Source organism: Triturus cristatus, chromosome 5_1, assembly GCF_964204655.1.
Source record: "Triturus cristatus chromosome 5_1, aTriCri1.1, whole genome shotgun sequence".
NCBI lineage: Eukaryota > Metazoa > Chordata > Amphibia > Caudata > Salamandridae > Triturus > Triturus cristatus.
In genome coordinates, this window is record NC_140587.1 from 567,066,443 (window position 1) to 567,087,498 (window position 21,056).

Consider the following 21,056-nt stretch of genomic DNA (forward strand, 5'->3'; position numbering starts at 1 on the left):
GTAAAAAGAGCATTTAGTAATTGTGGTTACGTTAATGGTTGTCCCTGCTAAGGGTAATCCAGCTTGTAAGTGACGCAAAAAGGCGACATTTTTAAACAAGAAGAAATGTTCTGTTTGCATTTTCAAAAAGGACTGTTATCGTTGCGAAAAACAAATTTAAGGGCATATTTGTTTTGGCTGGTAATGCTAAGGCTTTTATAAATGTTGTAATGGCTTTGAATTGCAGCTACATGTGTGCCTATCCTGCAGCGTATTTACATGCTAATCTACCCAATACCTTTTCTAATTATTTCAGAAAGCAGTTGGCACCTGGCAAAGGTGACCGGATGTGTAAGAGTTGCTTTTTGTCATCTTGTGCTGTCCTGTCCTGTCCCCGGTGACCTCCTCTTTGATACAAATTACAAATAAAGAAATAATCCCCTTCCCATGAGCCTCTGTCATGTCAGGCTAGATTTAACATGGCCCATTCATAATTTATTATAGTGAGACAAATCAGCCAAGGGCTACACAAACAACTGACAACCAAGCCCTGTCGTGTCGATTGACTGTCACTTGCACCAACATATATTTTCCTGGTGTAAGCACAAGAATGTCCTGCTTGCAACGGATAATGCATATTTAATTAAGAATTGAAAGATTACGATTGCTAGGGCTGTGCACAATTTTATGTGAAGCATTTGTGACTTCTGTGCCATTTTCATATGGTCTGGAGCTATGTTGCAGGTGAAGATGAAAAGTTTTTCTCCCTGGAACTATTGGGTTCTTAAAAGACAGCCTAATTGTATATCATGTCTGCCGAAAGTTGTCTATGGCTGCCATGACAGCAAAGTGGTGCACTTTGTGATGCTGTACACAACAGACTTCCGCCTTGCCTTGCGTGAGGTGTGACTGACTTTCGCTGTTTCGGGTTCCATTTATAGGATTTTTCTCCACAGTACTTTTTAGGCCGAGCCTAGAGGCAGCGCACTCGTGCTGCTCTGCACGGCATGCTGTCTTCCCTCTGTGGAGATTGAACATGCCCACCACACGCCCACCGCTATTCCTTATATGCTTAGTCTGCCTTTACAAATTCCATCCTTTTAATTTGGAATAGTGTACATTTGTTCCACCTAGTGGCTGTTTTTTTACCGACCCTGGCTACTGGCCCTGCTACGTGGATCCTTTCACTATGGGCCATATGTTTTGTTTGAGTGCACTATTTCTTTCATCCTTCTCCTGCTGCTCGCTGGCATACAGCACTGCTTGTTCTTTCCGCACTCTCCTCGCCACTGGCTGGCACACGGCACTGCTTGCAGTTCACTGAATCTCCTCCTTCATAGGTATTCATAGGTACTCTTTAATTGATAGCATTTTCTACATTCTAAAACGTCAGAGTGGGTTTCATAATGCTAATCAATTCTGGTCACGTGCTGAAAACATTTCTCATTATTGACAGTTTTTTATACCGTGGGAGGTTGGACTCATGCACCGGTTGGCATAGAAGCTGTGCCTTGGCATGTCTGGCCAAAAAGAGGCACTTCTGCCTTCTGCTCTGACAAGGACAGTGTCCACTACTCCTGCTCTGCCACTTTCAGCTGCTCCCCCTCTCTTTCTTCCTCTTCTTCCTTCTCTTCCTGTCTCTGTCTCACTCCTCCTCTCTTGCTGAATGAAAGCATGACTTCAAGAAATGGCTCTTACCCTCTCTTCCCTCCCCTTTCCTTCATTTATTCCTCTGTGAAATACATCCAAAAGAGAAACACTTTTGCTGGAAATGTCGTCTTTTTCTCACATTTTTCTATTCCAAAGTGCATCCTCGGTAGATGTAGAGAAAAAAAAGGTTCAAAATACGAGAAGTAACAAAATAAAGCAAGACAGAGTGGTTGCAAAGTGGCCAGAATGCTTTTATTCACACTCAATCACATTAGCACCACTTTACAGAGTTTGCCAGTGAAGCTCTCCTTTTGTTTTCTCGTCTTTCGGTTGATGCATGGAGTGGAAAACATTTAACGTGATCCTTATCAGCTGTTTTCCTTATTTTAGCTTAGAAAATGTGTACCACGGCTGTTTGTTCAGGGATGTGGTCTTTATAAAACATACTGCTTGCGTTTTTTAAGGATATAAGCAATGGACATTGAGACGGGTCTCCTTCGGGCCCTGTAGTCATGTCCTAGGCATTTCAGGCAAAAAACACTAATTGATTTCTGAATAATGAATGTAAAAGAGTTAAGTTAACCATGTTGTTCCTGCTTACATTTCACATGCATTGCTTAATCTTGCATTCCCTGTAAGTGTTTGCTTTTTCCAAGATGCTATTACTTTATGTTTTCAGACAGCATATTACTCTTGTCTAGTGCATCATTTGAAAAGAGTCACATCCAGGTGTTTATAGTAGGGCCAATTTGATTGTAGCTGATAGCAGTGTGAGTTTCTCTCAGTGGGGTAGTATGGTGTTCAGTGAGGGAGAGCAATTGACACTATGGCCGAATTTGGAACTAGGGAACCAGGTTGAGCATTCATAACCAGTCAGCTAAACCCCTCCCCTGAGGGAGCACATTCCCATGCTAGACCTTAAAAGGCCCCACTAGACCTTAGAAGCCCTGGGGTCTTAACACCAGCAGGTGGAGTCTAGCGGTGGCAAGTGTGGGTTAACCTTGAAGGCCTGTCCACCACAATCCATACTGAAGTTCACCTCCAGTCTTGCGGGCAGGCCTACGAAGCAGCACACCCTATATCAACTGTGACTCTGCCACTGAGGTCACAGGACCCTTGAGGACAGCCCGTCTCAGCCATTGGTACCTTCATTGGCCTTGTTTCAGTAGTAGTAGTGCATCTCGCCAGGGATCGGCAATGCAGGATTTGCACCCACACCAAACTAAATTAGCAAACTTCACAGTCTCTCTGCTCCGTGCACAAGCACTTTTAACATGTGCTTGTGCATAAGGGTCTTTATATCGTTTCAAACCACACTAACAAGACCTTCAATCGTTGGGTACATCACATGCACTCTTTACTACTTAGGCATAACTGTCCGCTTGGGTAACATAGCTTAAAAACATTGCCAAAGCCAATAGCTCTGGCTAAACACTTATAAGGTCCCAAAGGTTAGACCTATTGGCTATGCCAGTGCATGTTTGTATTTGGAGGCAGTCAGCAATGGTGCAGCGCTGATCTGCCACAATTTTGCAGCTTAAAGTAAGTTTTTCCAGTTTAGAAGGGACGTTTCTTAAATTTTGTGTCAATTTGCTCCGCATGAAATACTCGTGAGACAGTAAATCATGGTCTATTTCGTATGGTGATCTACAACAACATTGAAGTTTTAATATCAAACTGCACATAAAATTGATTCCAAAGTAGAGACCGCACAGTTCCAGGTCTTGTAGTAGGTATGGAATTAAGACTAGTAAATCTATACGTCCCTGGTTATGCTCATCGTGACAAATGTTTGGAAGCTGAAATAAATGCGAATCGATATTATTGACCAAGATATTGTGACCTGTAATTCTGTCGTTTCGCAAATAGGATGAATTTCTATGAAGAAACTTCAGCTGAATCTATTTGCCTCATGAATATTGTCATTGGGTTCTGTTGGCAGCGTTTACACAGTAAAACGTTTCTTGTTTTCTCTTGGGCACATGGCGTGCAATGTCCAAAAGTCACATTACACAACTGGACCCATTAAAATACCTTTTACAACTGGTAAATGGCGCGTATGACCAGTTAGGCATGTCATCTTTGACGGTAAGAAGAAAAAATAATACAAACATGTTTTATACTGCAATGATCATCATTTTGATTTCATATTGTTATTAAAGTTATTACACAGTAAGCTTGAACCTACATTTATCAAAATCCAATGCATAATAGGCTAAGTGAGCCATAATGCAATTCAGGTTTGTTACCTGCTGATCACAGCTGATGCCAGCAGTATTAGGTGAACTCACTCAGCCACATTCAAACAAGATCATTTTGGCAAAAGTGACACATTTCGGATGTTCAAGAGTCACACATCTTTGTTACAAAGAATGGCCTTGTGCTCCTCATAAGCGTTATAGGCATTTCACAGCAGTCCACTTAGTGCACACTGTTTGTTTTGCACGGCAGTGTCACTCCTGAAAAAAAAAATAGTCCCCGGTGTTTTAAACTGAAGCCCTACAGTGCCATGGGCTATGCATTAACCAGCCTGTCACCCCACCATTTCCCAACTTGTCACAGAGTTAGCAAATGTGGGGTGAAAAAGCATGAAGGTAAGTGTTGGAACCTGCGACTGTGCAAGTCTACCCTTTCAGGTTCCTGCTCCAGCTGTGTAAGTGCCCTACAATGGAGAACTAGGAGCTGGAACAGGACCTGGGCAGGCAGCTAAGATAAGTTACAAATATATTTTTAAATGTATGTTGGGTGCATGCGTAAGGGAGAGTAAGTGCGTGTACGTTTTAGTGTGTGGGCATATATATGTGTGAGTGAAAGTGAGTGAGGGTGAATGCCAGAGGGGGCGAGTGAGAATGCGTGAGAGTTAGTGAGGAAGGACAAGTGAGTCAGAATGGGCAAGAATGAGTGACAGTGACAGTAAGATTGACTGCTAGTAAGAGTGGCTGAGAACGAATGAATAAGACTGAATATGGGTGCATGTTACTGCGAGTAAAAAGAAGTTAATGAGTGAATAGGGTAAGAGTGGCATATGCAGTGCGAGGGGAAAAAAAGCTGGTACTGGCATACTGGAAGAAGCCAGGCCTCCACCATGTTACATTTCCTGGCACGTATTAAACTTTACTACTTTTAAAGGCCACCAGTCACTTCTGACCTTTAAAATTATCTTCACACTTATTTTAGTGCCAGAAAAGACTGACAGCAGTGTCTACATTTGGTGTTGAGAACAACCATACCTCCCAGATTTCATGAGATAATAGGGGAAGTTTTTTTTCCATTCGGTTAAGAATAGTTCCTATTGGAGAAAAAAAATAAGGTGGGGATGCAACAGCAAATTAGATGATTTGTCAGTCGATGGTCAGTTACGCAGAAAAATCTATGATTCCCATTAATTTACATTTGTAGCCCCGGGGATTTTTGTGATGCAGTAACATCAAAATTTACCAAAACTGTAGCAGGTAATCTATGCTTGACAGATTTCCCTATGTGAGCCGGATTGCTTTGTGAGCCTGGCCCGCTGTAATGTGTGCATTTCTGCAACTCCTCAAACCAGCGTATTCATGTGTTTGCAATCCAATGAATTTCGTTTTTATATCGAGCCTGGGCAGCGCATGCGCTGCTCTGCAAGGCATGCTGTATTGAGGTATGGAATAGAAGCCCCACCCATTTCCCACCCATCTTTTGAATTGGCTCCTGTTACTGTCCTTTCAAAATCATTGCTTTTGATTGATAAATAGGCTTAATAGTACCTCCCTGTTTACTGCCTTTGAAACCTCCCATAAGGACTATACCTTTTACTTGTGTTGTTACACCGTCTGCTTTATCTAGTCTGTGAGCACTATTTTCTTTAATGACTCTTAAATGACCCATGGCGTGCTTTCCTACAAGGCAGCACGCCACCCGCTTTATATTTTTAATAGTAATGGCTGCAAGTCCGCTTTAACTATAGCGGCTGCACTTATTTATTTAATTTGGAGCGCGGTCTGCTTTAACTATAGCGGCCGTGCGTATTTATTTATTTAATTTTCCAGCACAGTCCACTTTAACTTTAGCGGCCACGCTACAGAACCTTTGTTTATTTATTTCCTATTTTTGGGTGAAAGTGGCCCATACAACGCTTTCACTTTAATGTTGGCTGCGCCCCTTTCTTTAGAAGCTGCTCACTGCAACCTGAATACGGCGAGCAGTGTCTAAAGAAAGGGGAGCGGCCACCATTAAAGCGGTCTCGCATTTGCGAAAGTTTGAGCTTTGGCATTATAAATAGCAATGCCTTTTATATACGTGTTGGTTTTAAAAACACATAAATAAAAGACGTTGTCATTTACAATGCCAGTTGCTTAAACTCTGGCAAATGCGAGACCTATTGCATTGAAAATGCTTGTTTAAAGGGTGGCAAGGCCGTCTGTGCCATGGCTAGTAGTAAGTGAATTTTTGTGCAAGTATTTACAGGTAGCTGGTTGTTCTGATAAGATACCTATGTTAGAACAGAAACATGCATGTCTGCATGATGGAAACCGACCACTTTCGGTAACTGAAAAAAGTCTTAAATGTTTTTTTCTTGTTGAGGAGTGAAACGATGTATTCACTAGCTTCCAAATATTATGATTTAATTAGGATCACTAATTAGAGAAAGTTGGCACTCTTAATGTGAACACTAATTGGCTCATTTATCCTGCAGCATGGGGCGAAACGCAATTAAGATGAAAATGTGCCTTCATATTTGCGTGTGACGTGGTCCGTTGGAAGAATAATATTTTGTGTTCATGGAAAGCGAATTAAGTAATGATTTACCTAGTAATGATTTAAATCCATCTGTTGTAGAGGATGCCGACTGTATTACCATAAATTCCAATCTGACATGCCTGGTATATGCCTGATTACCCCTATATTTGCGCGAGACCAATGAGATGCAATTTTTTAGCGCATTATTAGGCTCAGATTTTCTGTCCCTCACAAGTACTGCGTGAAAATGTTCCGTGCTACGTTGTGTGAAGAAGAGAAAATAGTGCAGCACCCTATCTAGCAAGAGTCGCGCTCTGATGACGTTATTGGTAGCGCTCACGTGACATCAGCCTGTTCTGCATGTGTGCCTGAGGTGCAAAGGCAAGCCAGCAGTGCCTAGAATAGGTTTGGTACTCCAGGGACACCTTAAAGTACAAATTCCTACGTGTAGACCCCCGCACAATGGTCAGAAGAGTAACATGTGTGCTGTTGTGTAAAGCACACGTTACATTTGGGTATATCAGGCCTGGTTATCCTAGGCATTAGGATTTGGAGCAAAGCCAGATCACCCTACTTTAGTAGATCTGACTTTGCACTACCCTAGACACACACCTCTTGAATATATTTACAGGATGATGACGCAAAGAGAAATGGCTGCTGTGTGACGGTGAACGTATACACAAACCGGCTTTTACACATAAACTCTGCTCCATTGGTGCTATTTGCTATGCTTTGCATCTCTAGCATTGAAAGCACCATCTCAAACCTATATATTTTTTGTATATCTCTTAGTGTTATACATCAAAATACTGATGATAGGGCGTAAGAGTCTTTTACAGAATATCTCCAAATGAGTTGTGGTCTGTAGGATTAGAAGCAATGCATTTAGAATGTAAAATGGAATAAAATCATATTATACATCACTTCAAAGCAGAAATGACGTGATAATGGGATTGAGGCATATCTCAGAGGTGCAACCGACAAGGAGTCATTTGAGAGTCTACACAATCTAAGGTGACTGCGCATCACAGCACTGAATCTTGTGACCACATGGAAAGCCAGTTTTCACACCTCCTGTGAAACCAGGAGCTGTCATTACTCTCAAATTAAGAGTACGGTTGTGAGTCTCTCCCTTGTCTTCTAAAATTCTAATATTTAATTCAACATCATCACTCCTACCGAAAGCAGAAAACATTTCTGTAGACGATATTTCCCTTGTGTTACTCCTGAATCTTTCCAGCAAATTTTACTTCATGAGCCCTTGTTCAAGAAAAACACCTCAACCGGAAAATATTGTTTTTTCTGATGGTTGTATGTTTGTAGAGTATTACATTTCTTTCTACCAACTATAGTAAATCACAGGTAATGAAGCTGGGACCCAAACATTCTAAGGTGAGATATTTTCATGTTCAGGGCAATAGGCTGTCTAGGTCCAGATTTATACCTATTTGGCGGTAGTTTTTGATGCTTTTTATACATGGAGCCCTTTTATGAAATCCAAGAGATTAGCTCTGTCAGGAACTATATGAACACTCTTTTTTCCGCCAGAATTGGTAGTAAACCACTGGGCACCCTGATTAAGATATACCAAGTCAAACCTGTTTCAGTAGCCACCTATGGTAGTGACGTGTGGGGTTATGTACATTTCAGGGAACTTCAAGTGGTTGAAAATGGTCTCTGTAGGCGTTTGTTAGCAGTTCCTGGATCTACCCCTGCTTTCATGGTTCATGAGTAGTTAGGATTGCCCTATGTGTCGGATTTCATTGCCCTCCACCCCTTGATTAGGGGGCTCATATCTGGGTGCGATCAGAAAATCACCTAGGTAGAGATATATTTAAGGACTGCCTGGAGCTTAGTGGGTGGAGGTCAGTTAAAAGGGCTGATGTATATCCGGGACAGCTTTGTCAAACTAGGTAGGTCTGTCTTCTTTGAGATGCCCTCTTCTATTTCAAACGCTGATATTGCCTGGACTCTGGATATTTTTTCATTATGGAGGAAAACCAAGAAGGAGGCCATTGAGTTGGAGAAACCCCTGGTCCTAGGTCATGCACGAATTGCAACATGTCCCGCCATTGAACCCTATCTGCTCAGTACTCTTAATGTTCATCATGAATTCCCCCTTACCAAATTTAGGTTTAATCAGTTGATAAAGTCGTTTTACAGAAGGTGTGATCTCATTTGAACATTTTACGCTCCCTCCGAGGAAAGTTGATCCTGCACACAAAGCAGTTATGCTGTTTTGATTATTATTACGTTTTTAAATCCTTTTATATGTTTATTTGTCAAAACTTAGGGCAATATGTTTACCTGAGGCGTTACTAGCTGGGCTCAAATCCGCTGTGTGTATAATTGTATTGCGGGCTGTCAATGGATGAATTGTTTTAGGTCACACTGATTTTAACGATTAATTTATTTGAACAGTCTGTATTGCAGGTCTTTTTCTAGGCTTTTAATGATGCTAAATGATGATTGTTAAGACAATTTAGTCTTACTTATGGATCTGGATGTAGCGTGTGTTTTGACTGATCTATATATTTATGTTTTATGTGCTTTTGTGGTCTGATTCAGACCGAATAAAGCTTTTCTTGACCTTGAGGTTTCTATCAATCTTTCCTTGTTTTCAGGAACTTGTATAGTTAAGGCCATTCATTTTGGGGATAGTTGCACGTAAGCTTGTTGCGTGGTACATCAATGTGATTCTCTGATGAGTAGGAATCCAATTGATCTCTCTCAACTGCTAACAAAATCAAACATCTATTCGGTTGGTGCCACTGCCTTCTCACCTACTCTTTTTTGAAACTTGTCTTTATTCAATGTCGGTCTCTACTTTCTGGACCTGAGATTTATTTGACTGGCCTAATGGCTTCCATGGCCTCCTACTGACTTCTAAACCATTCCTCAACCTGGATCTCATGGCCGCTTAACAGCCCTATTGGTACATGGACTAGGGCTGACACTTATCCAATGGTGACATTACATATCCTTGACCAACCTCATCAGCGATGCATCTCCCTTTGTCTCCTGCCTCTCACCAAGTGGATCAATACCCCGCTTCATTACAAGGGGTGCATTTTGTCTCACTCGTGACTTGGAAGTGCATAACATTTATTCGATTTGATAACATTAGTCGGAAATTATTTATTTTAATATGTGGACTTAACTATGAACTGTCAAATGATCGTGACATTTATCTCTTCTTTAGAAAGTGAAGATGCCATTTCTTAACCTGACATGACCTAGGATGTAGTCATACAGCTTTGCTAATCACTCCTAAAGCTTGTTATCCTGGAAAAGCTTCCACAGATTCATTTTCATGACAGGCAATGTGCTATTCAGACTGGATATCTACTTATAAATGATAATAATATAAGGGTATCAAGGTCCCCCTTCCCCTAAATGAATGGACTTCTCTTTGGTGTCCAAGGAGAGCATCTGGTCTTTTCTGTTGCTTCATTTCTCAGGTGTGCTCCTAGAAATGATAGAAAACACCAGTGTTTCATATGAAGCTCTGTCAGGTTTAGCTGAAGCATGTTCCCCTAATAGAAATCAATGCCTTGATTGACAGTCACAGTGGCCTGCAATGGTCTGCCATGCACTTGAATTGACTACTTCCATATTTTTCAGCATTGTACATAATGGCGCTTTTTTGTTTTGTGTAGTGCCTTGTATTGGTGTTGAGTGTGTTCCTGCCCTACATTTGCTATCCTTCTATGGAGGGATGAAGCTGTTTACGCCCAGTGAACTATGACCCTTGAGAATTAGAGGTTAGAGTGAATATAGAATCCAAGAGACTTCGCACACTGTTTGAGCTAGGGTTTGAACCCCTCAAGGCTGTTCCCCCAAACACAGGACTGAATGTAGTGGTTTGTGGGTTCCCCTGTGAAAGTGAGTGTAGGACGATTTCTGTTGGCTTTAATTTAAAGTATATGAAGATATCCAGGAATAAGAGGATGTTTAGGCATGAATTCAGTGTGCTACCAACACCTGGAGATAGACTGGATGTTGGTAGTGTCATCTGGATGCTGAATGGCCGACTGAGGGCTTACGGATTCCAGGTAAGGACAATATACAACAAGCATGAGGATAAAATGTCGCTGAAGCCCACAGGTGACAAGGAGCGAGGGAGGATACGGAGTTCTTCCTACAAATTTGTGTCTTACACCAAAGAGGAAAGAGGCAAAAGGTCTTAAGAATGGGCTAAGTGATGCAAATATAAGGCTGTTGGAAACTGGGGTCATGACTTCCAGTGGAATCAAAAGCTACTTATTGGTCAGTAGCCCTAGGAGGCATAGGTCCCTTCTTGCGCTGATGCAAATGTAATAATCAACTATTTAGGCAAATGCTACTTCTGTGCAAATAATACTCCCATGACTATGAAACATGCTGTTCTTGGTCTGGCAAGTTATACCTGAGTAATTATTTCAGTTCGTACCCTCCTACCTTTAATAGTACCTACACCTCCCTCCCTCCTGCCCTAATCCCCTCCCTCCCTCCTTCCTTCCTTCCTACCTTCCTCTCTTCCTTCCTCCCTTTCCCATTTTACTATTATCAAGTGGTGTTACCTCCTAGAGAGTTTCCAATAACACGGATTACATTTTTCTCTAGCACGGTATAATGTACCCATCCTAGCACTGTAGGTCAGAAGGGAGGATATCATGGTAATAACACACATTTTCAACTGCTCCTTAATGAAATACTGGGCCTCGGTTGTGAGTAGGCGCTACTTACTCCTTTAGTACACCTGCCCTACTAGTAAATACCAGGAGCAGGCCATGAGTTTTGCTGCCATGCTCTTGTCTTACCCCATGGAATTCAGTACTAATCCAGGAGTACTGCATGAGCTTCTCCAATAAAATTCTCGTGAATCTGGGCTTATTGACGTTTATCCCTGGCACAAGTGTTTACCTGGTGAAATGGGTGAAGATGTACAACAGTCTGGTCTGTGCAGTACATGCACCTCACTTTTTGTTCAAAGAAATGTTATTGATTTTCTTTACAACACAAAATACATAAAAGACAGGGCAAAGTATTGTAGATACATCAAGTCAATCATGTCGTCTTTACTAGAAGCCTACAAGAGGTGGATCAGACGGTACATTACAATCAGATCAATGCAAAGGGGCACGAGTTAGTGAGTGTACAACCTTGGACTGCAGTAGGGCTTAGTGACCAAGTCATTGAAGAGACAGCATACACACTAATTGTCTTTGGTAGATCCGTGTCAGGTCAATACGCTTGAGTTATGCTTTCCTCTGTAATGGACCATGAGGAACAAACTGATTGAAGCTGGTAGTCATGAACAATATATTATCCTAGAAGTTGCTGATAATCCTAATTCTAGCGTGGGACGAGTTATGAAAAGTACAATGCCCGTAGAAAAAGAGATGAAGAATAGGAAAGCAGAGACTGAAAGAGGTACAGAAGGAGGAAGGGTAAGAAGAGAGAAGCTGGGGCTCGGCATCAAAGGGCTAAGACTAGAAGCGGTATACACTAAATTCAAAAATTCAAGAAGGAGCCTTCATTTAATCCCAATGGGGAGGTCTCCATAAGCAGTGAGAGCCGTGAGGTTATATGGTGCAAGATCATCTTGGCCTAGTAACTCAGGGGGGTTTAAAAATCTTAGGACTAGCATCAAGCGCCTTCCATAGTTTCCTGTGTCTGGGTTTCCAAGGAGAGGTGTTTAAGACAATATTGTCTGCTCCTCTTAAAAAAATTAACCATTCCTGACATTTCTTTTTTCTTTTATAATCAATTTTATTGAGATAAAATCACACCAAAACAGTACATTGGTAGCAGAATCAAATACATCAAGACGAGAGTCGACAGCCACACAACTAGGGACAAAGGAGCATAAGGCATACAGCAGGGTAAAGTAATGCCCGTAAGGGACACGAAGCCTTCACATTCACAACCCTCTTAGGGAACCAGGTTGAACCACTTGCCCCACACCTTCTGGAAAAGTTCAGGACAGCCACGGGCTTCAAAGAGGGATTCCTCTTGGGTCCCACACCAGTCCACCCCCCGTTTCCACCGCCTGACACTAGGGGGCTGGGCCTGGGACCAGAGTGCCGCAATGTCCCGCTTCACCACCGCCACCGCCACCGCCGTGCCGAGAAAGCGCTTATCTGCTCGGGAACCATCCAGGCCATCAAACACCCCCAGAAGCAAGCGCACAGGGTCAGTGTAAGTTCCAGCTCCACCCTAGCACAAAACGCCGCCAGGACCGGACATAGCCAGACCATGTGGTAGAAGTCTACTGGAGCATGATCGTATGGTGCGCAATTGGGGGAGGACCGCAGGCGGGCCCCGAAGAGACACGCAGGGGTAAGGTACGCCACATGCAAGTAATGGAGTTGGACTAACCTCAACTTAGAGGAGGTCATCAACGTTTTAGGAGCCATAAGGTCGTCTCTCCATTCCGAGTCCTCCAAGGGGCCCAACCACCCCTCCCAACGGCCATGCAGGGAATCTAACGAAGCGGGACCGTTAGTCACCAAAGAGCAGTAGATCAGAGACACCCCACCCCTGCCCAAATTTCCCATCATCACTTGGGCTTCCAAAGGGCTGAATTCCGGGAGAGAGAAGGGAGACGGAATGTGTATGCATTCTTGCCATTTCTTGAATGTGATTTTCCCAAAGCTCATCCAATTACACAGGACTATTTTACACGCCAGTGTTAACATTAGGTCAAGCAGAAAGTGGTCATCCTCCTCCGTCAGAGCAGGGTCCAAAAAGCCTGCCAATATATAAGATAGTTCTTTAACGGGGGAGACGTTGAGTGTCTGTGCAATGTATTTGAAAATTTGATTTCAAACATTTTGTAGCAACGGGCATAGCAGGAGCATGTGAGATAAGTCACCTGTGTGTGCGTTGCAATTCTAGCATAGTGGGGACTGGATTAGATTTAATTTAAATAGTCTTGCTGGGGTCCAATATAACCTGTTTATGATCATAAATTGTGTTTGTGAGGGAGTAGGGGAGATTTTGTGTTCGAAAGGCATTGTATGTATTTGCTTCCAGTCCAGTGTAATTGTTTTGCTGTTTGGTTCTGCCTCAGTTTTAAACCTGAGCGCCCTAGTCAGTATTAATGCAATTCCTGGAATGAGGGTGTTAAGAGTTAAACCATGCCATTTCCTGGATCCACTGTGCTATTTTTACGTTACCACACTTAAAAGCTAGAATTTCCTTTCCTTTCTATGAAGCTATGTGAAAAGCGCTGGCATTGACACACAGCCGCTGGGTCACCTTTGCTGTTCTTCAAAAAAAGGAGCCTTCTGCAGCACTTTGATTTCACGCTGTACATCGCTTCTTTTTCCCTCTTTATGTTTTATTTTTGAAACGCTTTGAAGAGCTCTTGTTGCTATTACAAAGGCATGTTTCAACTTCTCTCTTTCACCATCTGTCATAATATTGGATGACTGACAGGTTTCCTAGGCATTTGGTTCTAGGGAAGGCTCCAACAAAAGAATGTATTTATGAATACAATGCAAATTAGTAAAAACACCTGTTTAGTTATTTCTGTTGTTGTGTTCTTGATCCAGAAACATTTGCATTGAAAAAAGATGCATGTCTTCCGGTTTTAAATGTACTGCTTTACATTTATTTAAAAAATACATTTAAATAAATATTCTACATGATAAATTGTGCTTTTGATGGATTTATGATTTACCTGTCATTGTCAGTATTCTGAGTCTATATCTTACTACTAGAAGTGAGGCTCCAGCTGCAGTGTAGGCAACTTACTAGCTCCCAGCTGATAACAATAAATATTGCATCCCATTCCTTTTGATTTAGAAATGGTTGTTCAGTCATTCCTCTCCCTCTGAGGGTGTTTCTCCACAGGCACAGACCTCCCAATAACAATAGCAAGGTCAAATGGTCATGGTTGAACCCAGTTGAAGATATTTGGGGGCAGGGCCAGTTTTATGGCGTTGGGTCTGGTGCAGCGCACTAGGCGCTGACCTAGGGGGCAGGCACTGACCTCCGCTGAGAGGAACTGTGTTTAGCAATAGCTTTCGATTCCAAAGCACCTGCTGTACAGTTCCTTGTGTGTTCACCTTTCAGGCAGCAATAAAAATGTCAAGATAACTCTTGTGATTAATGAGAGAAAGATAGAGAGAGAGAGTTTTGTCTAGTGGCAGTTTTGACTCGCCATAAAGTAGCGCAGAGGGTTAATATGCCTGCTGCACAGAAGAGATCTGTATTTTATGTGGATATCTGGGTGGATTAGCAAATCCAGCCTTTAAAAGCGCTTTAAAACAAATTAAATGTGAGAGAGAGGACTATGGAGAGATGATGGGCACCGGGTGGTGTTGAGTGAGGGAATCTGAGGAGGAGGTCATGGAGGAGGGGGGGCACCAAAAAAGATTGTCTCACCGGGCTCTATGAGTGCTAAAGTCAGCAGTGCTTGCGGAAACGCATTAGGAATACAAAGACTGTGACAATATTATCGTTAAGTAAATGGATCACTACCTCCTGTTCAGTCTAGCTCTGCAAAGAACTTTTTAGGTTTTGCCTGAACATGGCATGCAGCGCATGCACTGTCCTTGTGAAGCCTCTCGTAAACAAAAAAAGCTCAAAAGGGGCTTAGAGCCCACACCTTACTCTTACTTACTATTGGTTGGCTTGCATGTCAATCTTGTTTTCTTGCTTCTTATTGGTCTGCGGCTTCCTGGGCCTCAGGTTTCTGTCCCTGCTGTAGAGCATGGACCAGCTACGGTTTCCAACCTGCGGCCTGGGTCCTTCCAATGGCCACAGACTCCTGCAGGTACTTTTCTTTTAGCTCTTACATGCACTCTTGAAGAATGCATGTCTCTGCAGTGCATGTCCTGCCCCCTTGCTCCCTTGTGTGGTCTTTCCCCACCCCACCCCCCTCTTCTCCATTGTTGGTGCTCCCTCCCTCAGATCCCCCTCCCCCTGTCCGTTGTTGCTCCCCACACTAACATTAACTAAGCCAAATAACTCTCACAGAGCTATTTTGCGTTGTTAATGCTTTTCAAAAAGGTTTCACAGCAGTGTGGGCTGTTGTGCAACATGGCTTAAAATAAATAAAACAAAGTACTATGCCACAGCCAGTGTTGGCCACATTGTAGTGCTTTGACGTGGTCAACACTGGCTGTGCCGTAGTGCTTTGTTTTTATTTTCCTTCAAGTCATGTTGCAAAGCAGCTCACGGTGCTGTGCTACATGTCTAAAAAAACATTGACAACGCCAGTTGGTCTCAGATCAGCGAATCCTATTGGCTTTGCCAATACTTGTTTAGTTTCTTCTCTGCCTCCCTGGCACGCGCTTCTTCCTGACCTCCAGGATGAGCTGGCCAGCAGATTCAGGTGCTCGAATGTACAGAGGACAAGTTGCCTTAAACTGCCCTCAGCGCCCCTTAAAGGCAGCTCTGTTAAATATGCTGAAATGAAAAACCCCCAGACTGCTCGAATACCTCTCTGGACAGGTTTCTGCCCCGCCTTTAACACACTGCACGTGGACACGGCACTCTTCAAAGTGGCACTTGGCTGTTGACACTATTTTATTTCAGAAGCTATGGATCTCACAAATTTTAGCAAAAAAATATCAAGTTACACGAATAATTCATGTGATCAAAATTTTAAACCAGGTTATCCGTCACCTTCATTAAACTGAGAGACACGAGGTTGTAGGAATGCTTTTTATGCTGCGGTCAGTAGGGGGCGCCAGGGGCACTAGAAGTAGCACAGACAGTGACAAGTCCTGCAGTTCTTACAGAGAAGAAACATTGCCTGTGTGAAAAAAAGTCCCATACAAAAAAGTAGTGGTCACGAATTAAGCAACACTACTGTGCAGGGAAAGACAACAATGGCCTTTTATCAGTGACCACCACTGTCCGCTCCTGACAAGAGACGCTCATGCTGCTCTTAGAGCACCCATGTTTGCTTCTGCTTCAGTCCAGCCAAGATAGCATCACAGCGACTTTTCTTCTGCTCATAACATTGATAACTCCTCACCCCTGTGCCAACCTATTCATGGCCTCCTAGGCATGGCTCTGGTCACTTCAATGCTTCAACCCTTCACCTAATGGCTGGCACGGACAAACGTCATCAGCAATGCACCGTCCACTCCCATCAATACCACAGAAGCAGTAATTACCGGATTTCATATACCGTGTTATTACAGGTTCCACCCTGAGAAATGTGCCATCGCAGGAGAAATCAGTGTTTCCGCATCAGTTTCTACATGTACTTCCTGGGTGGTATTCCAGGATGTTTCTGTGAGCGCAGTCTCCAAAACTGTACCTGGCAAAGTGCGTCTATGGAAATCTCAGAGTAGGAATTATTACCACATTTGTTGTAATACTCAATCGAGCTGAAACTTCTGCGTCCACTCAAATCAATTTTGCAGCAAAACTTTTAATGACGGGAACCCCATGGGTGAATTTCACCTTAATGGGATCTCAGTATTTCCAAATGTGTCCACACTGTAATAATACTTTAATAGACAGTCATATAGTATTGCTAAGTGTGTAGGCTCATACAGGGTAGGATTCGAATCAAAAATCGGCCTGGGCACACTTTAAAAAAAGTGGCCCACATTGGCAGTGTGCTTTCCGCAAAACACTGCTTCGGCAAAGTTGTATGAAAAGAAGGGGACGGGGGTCTCTGGCCGAGGAATGTTTTCTTAACTTCACTTAGATTACAAAAAAGTGCACAGATTAGTTCACACTGGTGAACCACACCTGAATACGAGTGAGGCCACTTATGCTCAGGCCCCTGCCTCTACTCAATCTGCATATATGAATGGGCTTGCCCAGGGAGAGAAAGGGAGTGACTCCCCCGCCCCATTGGTAACAAGCATTGGCATAGCCAATAGGTCTCGCCTTTGGGAGCTTATAAGTGTTTAGCCATGCAACAGTTGAATAACTAAATACTTATAAGGTCCCAAAAGCGAGACCTATTGGCTATGGCAAGCGGCCGTGCAGCCGCGAAAGTGAAAGTGATCGCGATCAAACATCAAAGCGGCCGTGCGGCCGCGAAAGTGAAAGTAATCGCGGTAGCGCGCGGCGCGCGCGCCCACGCACATGCACTGTAGCTCTAGGCTGGCCTGGTAGCACTTTTTGGAGCCCTCTCAATAAGTCTCGCCAGACCAGCGCATGCGCTGGGTCAGGTGAGACTTAAAAAGGAAGTAACAGAGGCCCGTCTGCCTCCAGAAGGGCCAATCGGGCACCCACTTGGCCGCTGGCGACATCCGAACAGCACAGACTCGGCTCCCAGTCTGCTCAAAAAAGCAGCCCACAGCTGGACCTCTGATACCGGCCCCTCGGCCATTGCCCACGCGCCCGCCTTACCAATCCGACCCTGGGCTTATATAGCGCAAACCTCGCTACAAAGAAATAGAGCATTGTAGCGTAATGGTGGCCACCCGATCCAACAAGTGCTGTGGGAGGGTGGAGTGATGGGTTGATTGCAGTGAGGCAGGGAGAAGGCGGAATGGCAGACTTATGGGTGAGTATGTTATAGGGGGGAGTGATCAGGAATTCGGCTAGGGAGACCAAGCGCCCGGGAGGAGTGCCAGTGCCATGCAAAACTCAGTACTACAGTGATTTTCTTTTGGGGGCAGGTACGGACTGGCCCATAGGGCAATCTGGCAGGACCCGAATGGCTAGTCTCATAGATCAGTGTATAAGCAGGTGTTTTTAAATCTTTGTGGGCCTGTTTTATGGTCTGTTAGGCCAGTTTGTATTGTTGATTTCACTAATATTACCACAAAAATTGCCGGCAGTAACCTTAAATGCATGTAGTCTCCCATATCTGATAAGACACCTATAAAGTGTGTCTTTAAAAGTTAAAAACTTTAAAACCGTGAGACACTTTTTAGCTATTTTATTCGCTAACGGAGGTCACTTTTTAGGTCTCGCCTGACCCAGCGCATGCGCTGGTCTGGCGAGACTTATTGAGAGGGCTCCAAAAAGTGCTACCAGGCCAGCCTGGAGCTACAGTGCATGTTCGCGGGCGCGCGCGCCGCGCTTTATCGCGATTACTTTCACTTTAGCGGCTGCTTTGCATAGCCAATAGGTCTCGCTTTTGGGAACTTATAAGTATTTAGTTATGCAACTGTTGCATGGCTAAACACTTATAAGGTCCCAAAGGCGAGACCTATTGGCTATTCCAATGCTTGTTAACCTGGTGCTCGAGTCCGTTTTCGGTCGTAGTCCGAGTGACCGACCCCTGTAGGGAGGGGCACTCAAGAGATGTATCTGGTCAGTATATAGATGCACTGTGATGACGTGTTGCTTAAATAGTTGACCTTCGACTTCAAAGCCTTTGCACCTACAATCACAGTTGTAGCCTGTAATGGTGACAAAAACAGCAGATTACCTATTGCCAAGAAGCGTACAGAAAATACACGATTGCTTTCGTAAATTTTCTTTCCATCTCTTAGGATCTATTTGTAATTGTGTTTCCTCAGCAATCATGTATGTGATGGGAGCCCTCGGTCCGGCGGCAGGATACTTGTTGGGAGGAGTCCTCATTGGTTTCTACGTGGACCCAAGAACGTCTGTCAATATTGACCAGAGTGATCCGCGCTTCATCGGAAACTGGTAACAGTAAAGTTTAAAACTTTTTGTTATTTTGACATTGAAACTGTGAGATTACTAGCAGCACGCTTATCTCCACAGCAGAAACAGAGCTTGGTACAGACTGCAGTTACTACAATCCTAAAGGGGAAAGCAAAAGGTCACATCATTTTATAGTGCTATGAAGCAACGTATTACGAATAAACAGAACCCTCAGCCCAGGAGGGAAGGAAGGAACCAGAGAGATTGGAATAGACATTTCAAGGCATGGGCAAAGTGGACCCTGGCCCAGGGCCCCAGACTTTCAGGGGGCCGATAGAGCGGGCTCTGTTCTGCAAAGTCTTATCCTGGTGACCTTGAATAATTCTTAAACAGATTGTTTTAACCATCGTTTTCCTTTGGGGGCCTATCAGCAAGGGCCTGTGAAAATGATTACTCAGCGCTCTTAGCGCGAGGATAATTAATCGCAGGCTAACGCTGGATTCTATCGTGGAGATAGCGTGCTATCAGCAATGCTTATCTCCCAAGCGATAGGAATCCATGCGTTAGCTGGAAAACAGTGTGATTATCGCTGGAAATCCAGCAATAATCGCAACGCGACCAGCGATACCTTGCTGATAGGGCAGGGTGGTCTTAGCCATGTAATCCACCTCCCATCGGATTACATGGCTAAATCAGATTACAAGCAGGCGTAAGGAAAGTAGCGATAACTGTGGTTAGCGCTACTTTTCTTATCGCACTGCTTGTTCGCGTGCAGCTTGATAATTGGAGAAATGTCGGTTAGCAACATTTCTTCAGTTATTTTGGCACAGAACGCCCACTTTGCATCTCATTAGAGATGCAAAGCTGGGCGTTGTTGTAAGGGGCGCTAAATCAGCAAATCACACAATAGCGTGTCTTTGCTGATAAGGCGATGAAGTTATCACCGCTTTTCGCCCGAAAACGGAGGCAAAAGCAGCGATAATTTCATAGCGCTGGCTTGCTGATATGCCCCTTAGTTCGTTTTTAATGTAGGTGGTGTGTGAAAGTCTATTACAGACTTTTTGCAGAGAAATGTTGCGTTTATGTTTCATGCAACATCCCTGTATTTCTCCCAGACACATCAACTGCTTTCAGCTGGGTGTTCCCATGAGACTTTTAATCCCAATAAAGGCAGTAACTCCTGTTACTAGGCCATTGGCCTTGCCAGTCAGGATGAAATGAGGGCATTCAAGTACACCTGGGGAAGCAGCAGTAAATATTAGAACCAGAACAGAAGCAGGAAGTAACTGCAGCATGCAGAAAGGTATCCAGCAATAATGCAGTTGTAATGGGCGACCCTGCGGTTATGAAACTTCTCTTGTTATGCGGCCATTTACAGCCCACGAAAAAGCAATATGCAGAGTGAGCGCATAACATTTTCAAACTTATGCACCATATGGTATGGGTTGATGAAATATTTTGATAAAAGGCAAGAGAAATAGGGACTTTCTCTTCACATCCCTTTTGGTAGGTGCTATTAGATGCATGGACGTTTTTTTCAAGAAGGGACATTGAATCCCAAATATTGTTTGGAAGTAATAAATTCCAGCGTTTACGTATTATTTTGATAAGAATTCAAACTTGTTAAAATTGGTCTGTAAAACGTTATAAACATTCTTATTAGGTCATGTTTAGAAAGTCAGAACTTTCTACTGAATGTCCTTAAGACATACTATAAGTGATTAATTTCTCCACGAGTAAGATATACCTGATTCACAAGTGAAATGTTTAGTGAGTTTACATATCATAGGTGTAAATTACTCTCGTTTAGATTAAGCGCTACAGTACACTTAAATTAAGACAAAGCAGACATACACAACGGGATAGCCATGGAACACCCAAACGCAGACTGAGTAAATTAGTATTTACACTCACAAAGTAGGTGATTACAAAGGCATTTTGATGATTCGCAAAACAATTATTCCCGTCCTTCCTCATGTTAGCCTGGTGTAAATGGGAATATTACCCAGGCAAATCTAAGAAAAAAATGTGTTTTCTTATTACTTTTACTTAAGGAGAAAACTTGTGCACCATATTAAAAGTTCACTTTTGTTACGTTTTTAATTTTCTACTGAACAAGTCACATTTCACCTACTCTTACAAAAATTGGGGGCATATTATCAAGGTCATTTACAAAAAGGAGCCGA

General features: G+C 43.3%; 1 protein-coding gene across 1 annotated transcript in view; it reads left to right on the top strand.

Annotated features, from left to right (window-relative positions):
- Positions 1–21,056, top strand: part of SLCO5A1 (solute carrier organic anion transporter family member 5A1) — a 399,251-nt gene that overhangs the window by 263,924 nt on the left and 114,271 nt on the right. The window contains exon 3 of the mRNA XM_085605480.1: positions 18,780–18,912. Coding sequence (XP_085461606.1) covers positions 18,780–18,912 — 133 coding nt within the window. The remainder of the gene's footprint in view (positions 1–18,779; positions 18,913–21,056) is intronic.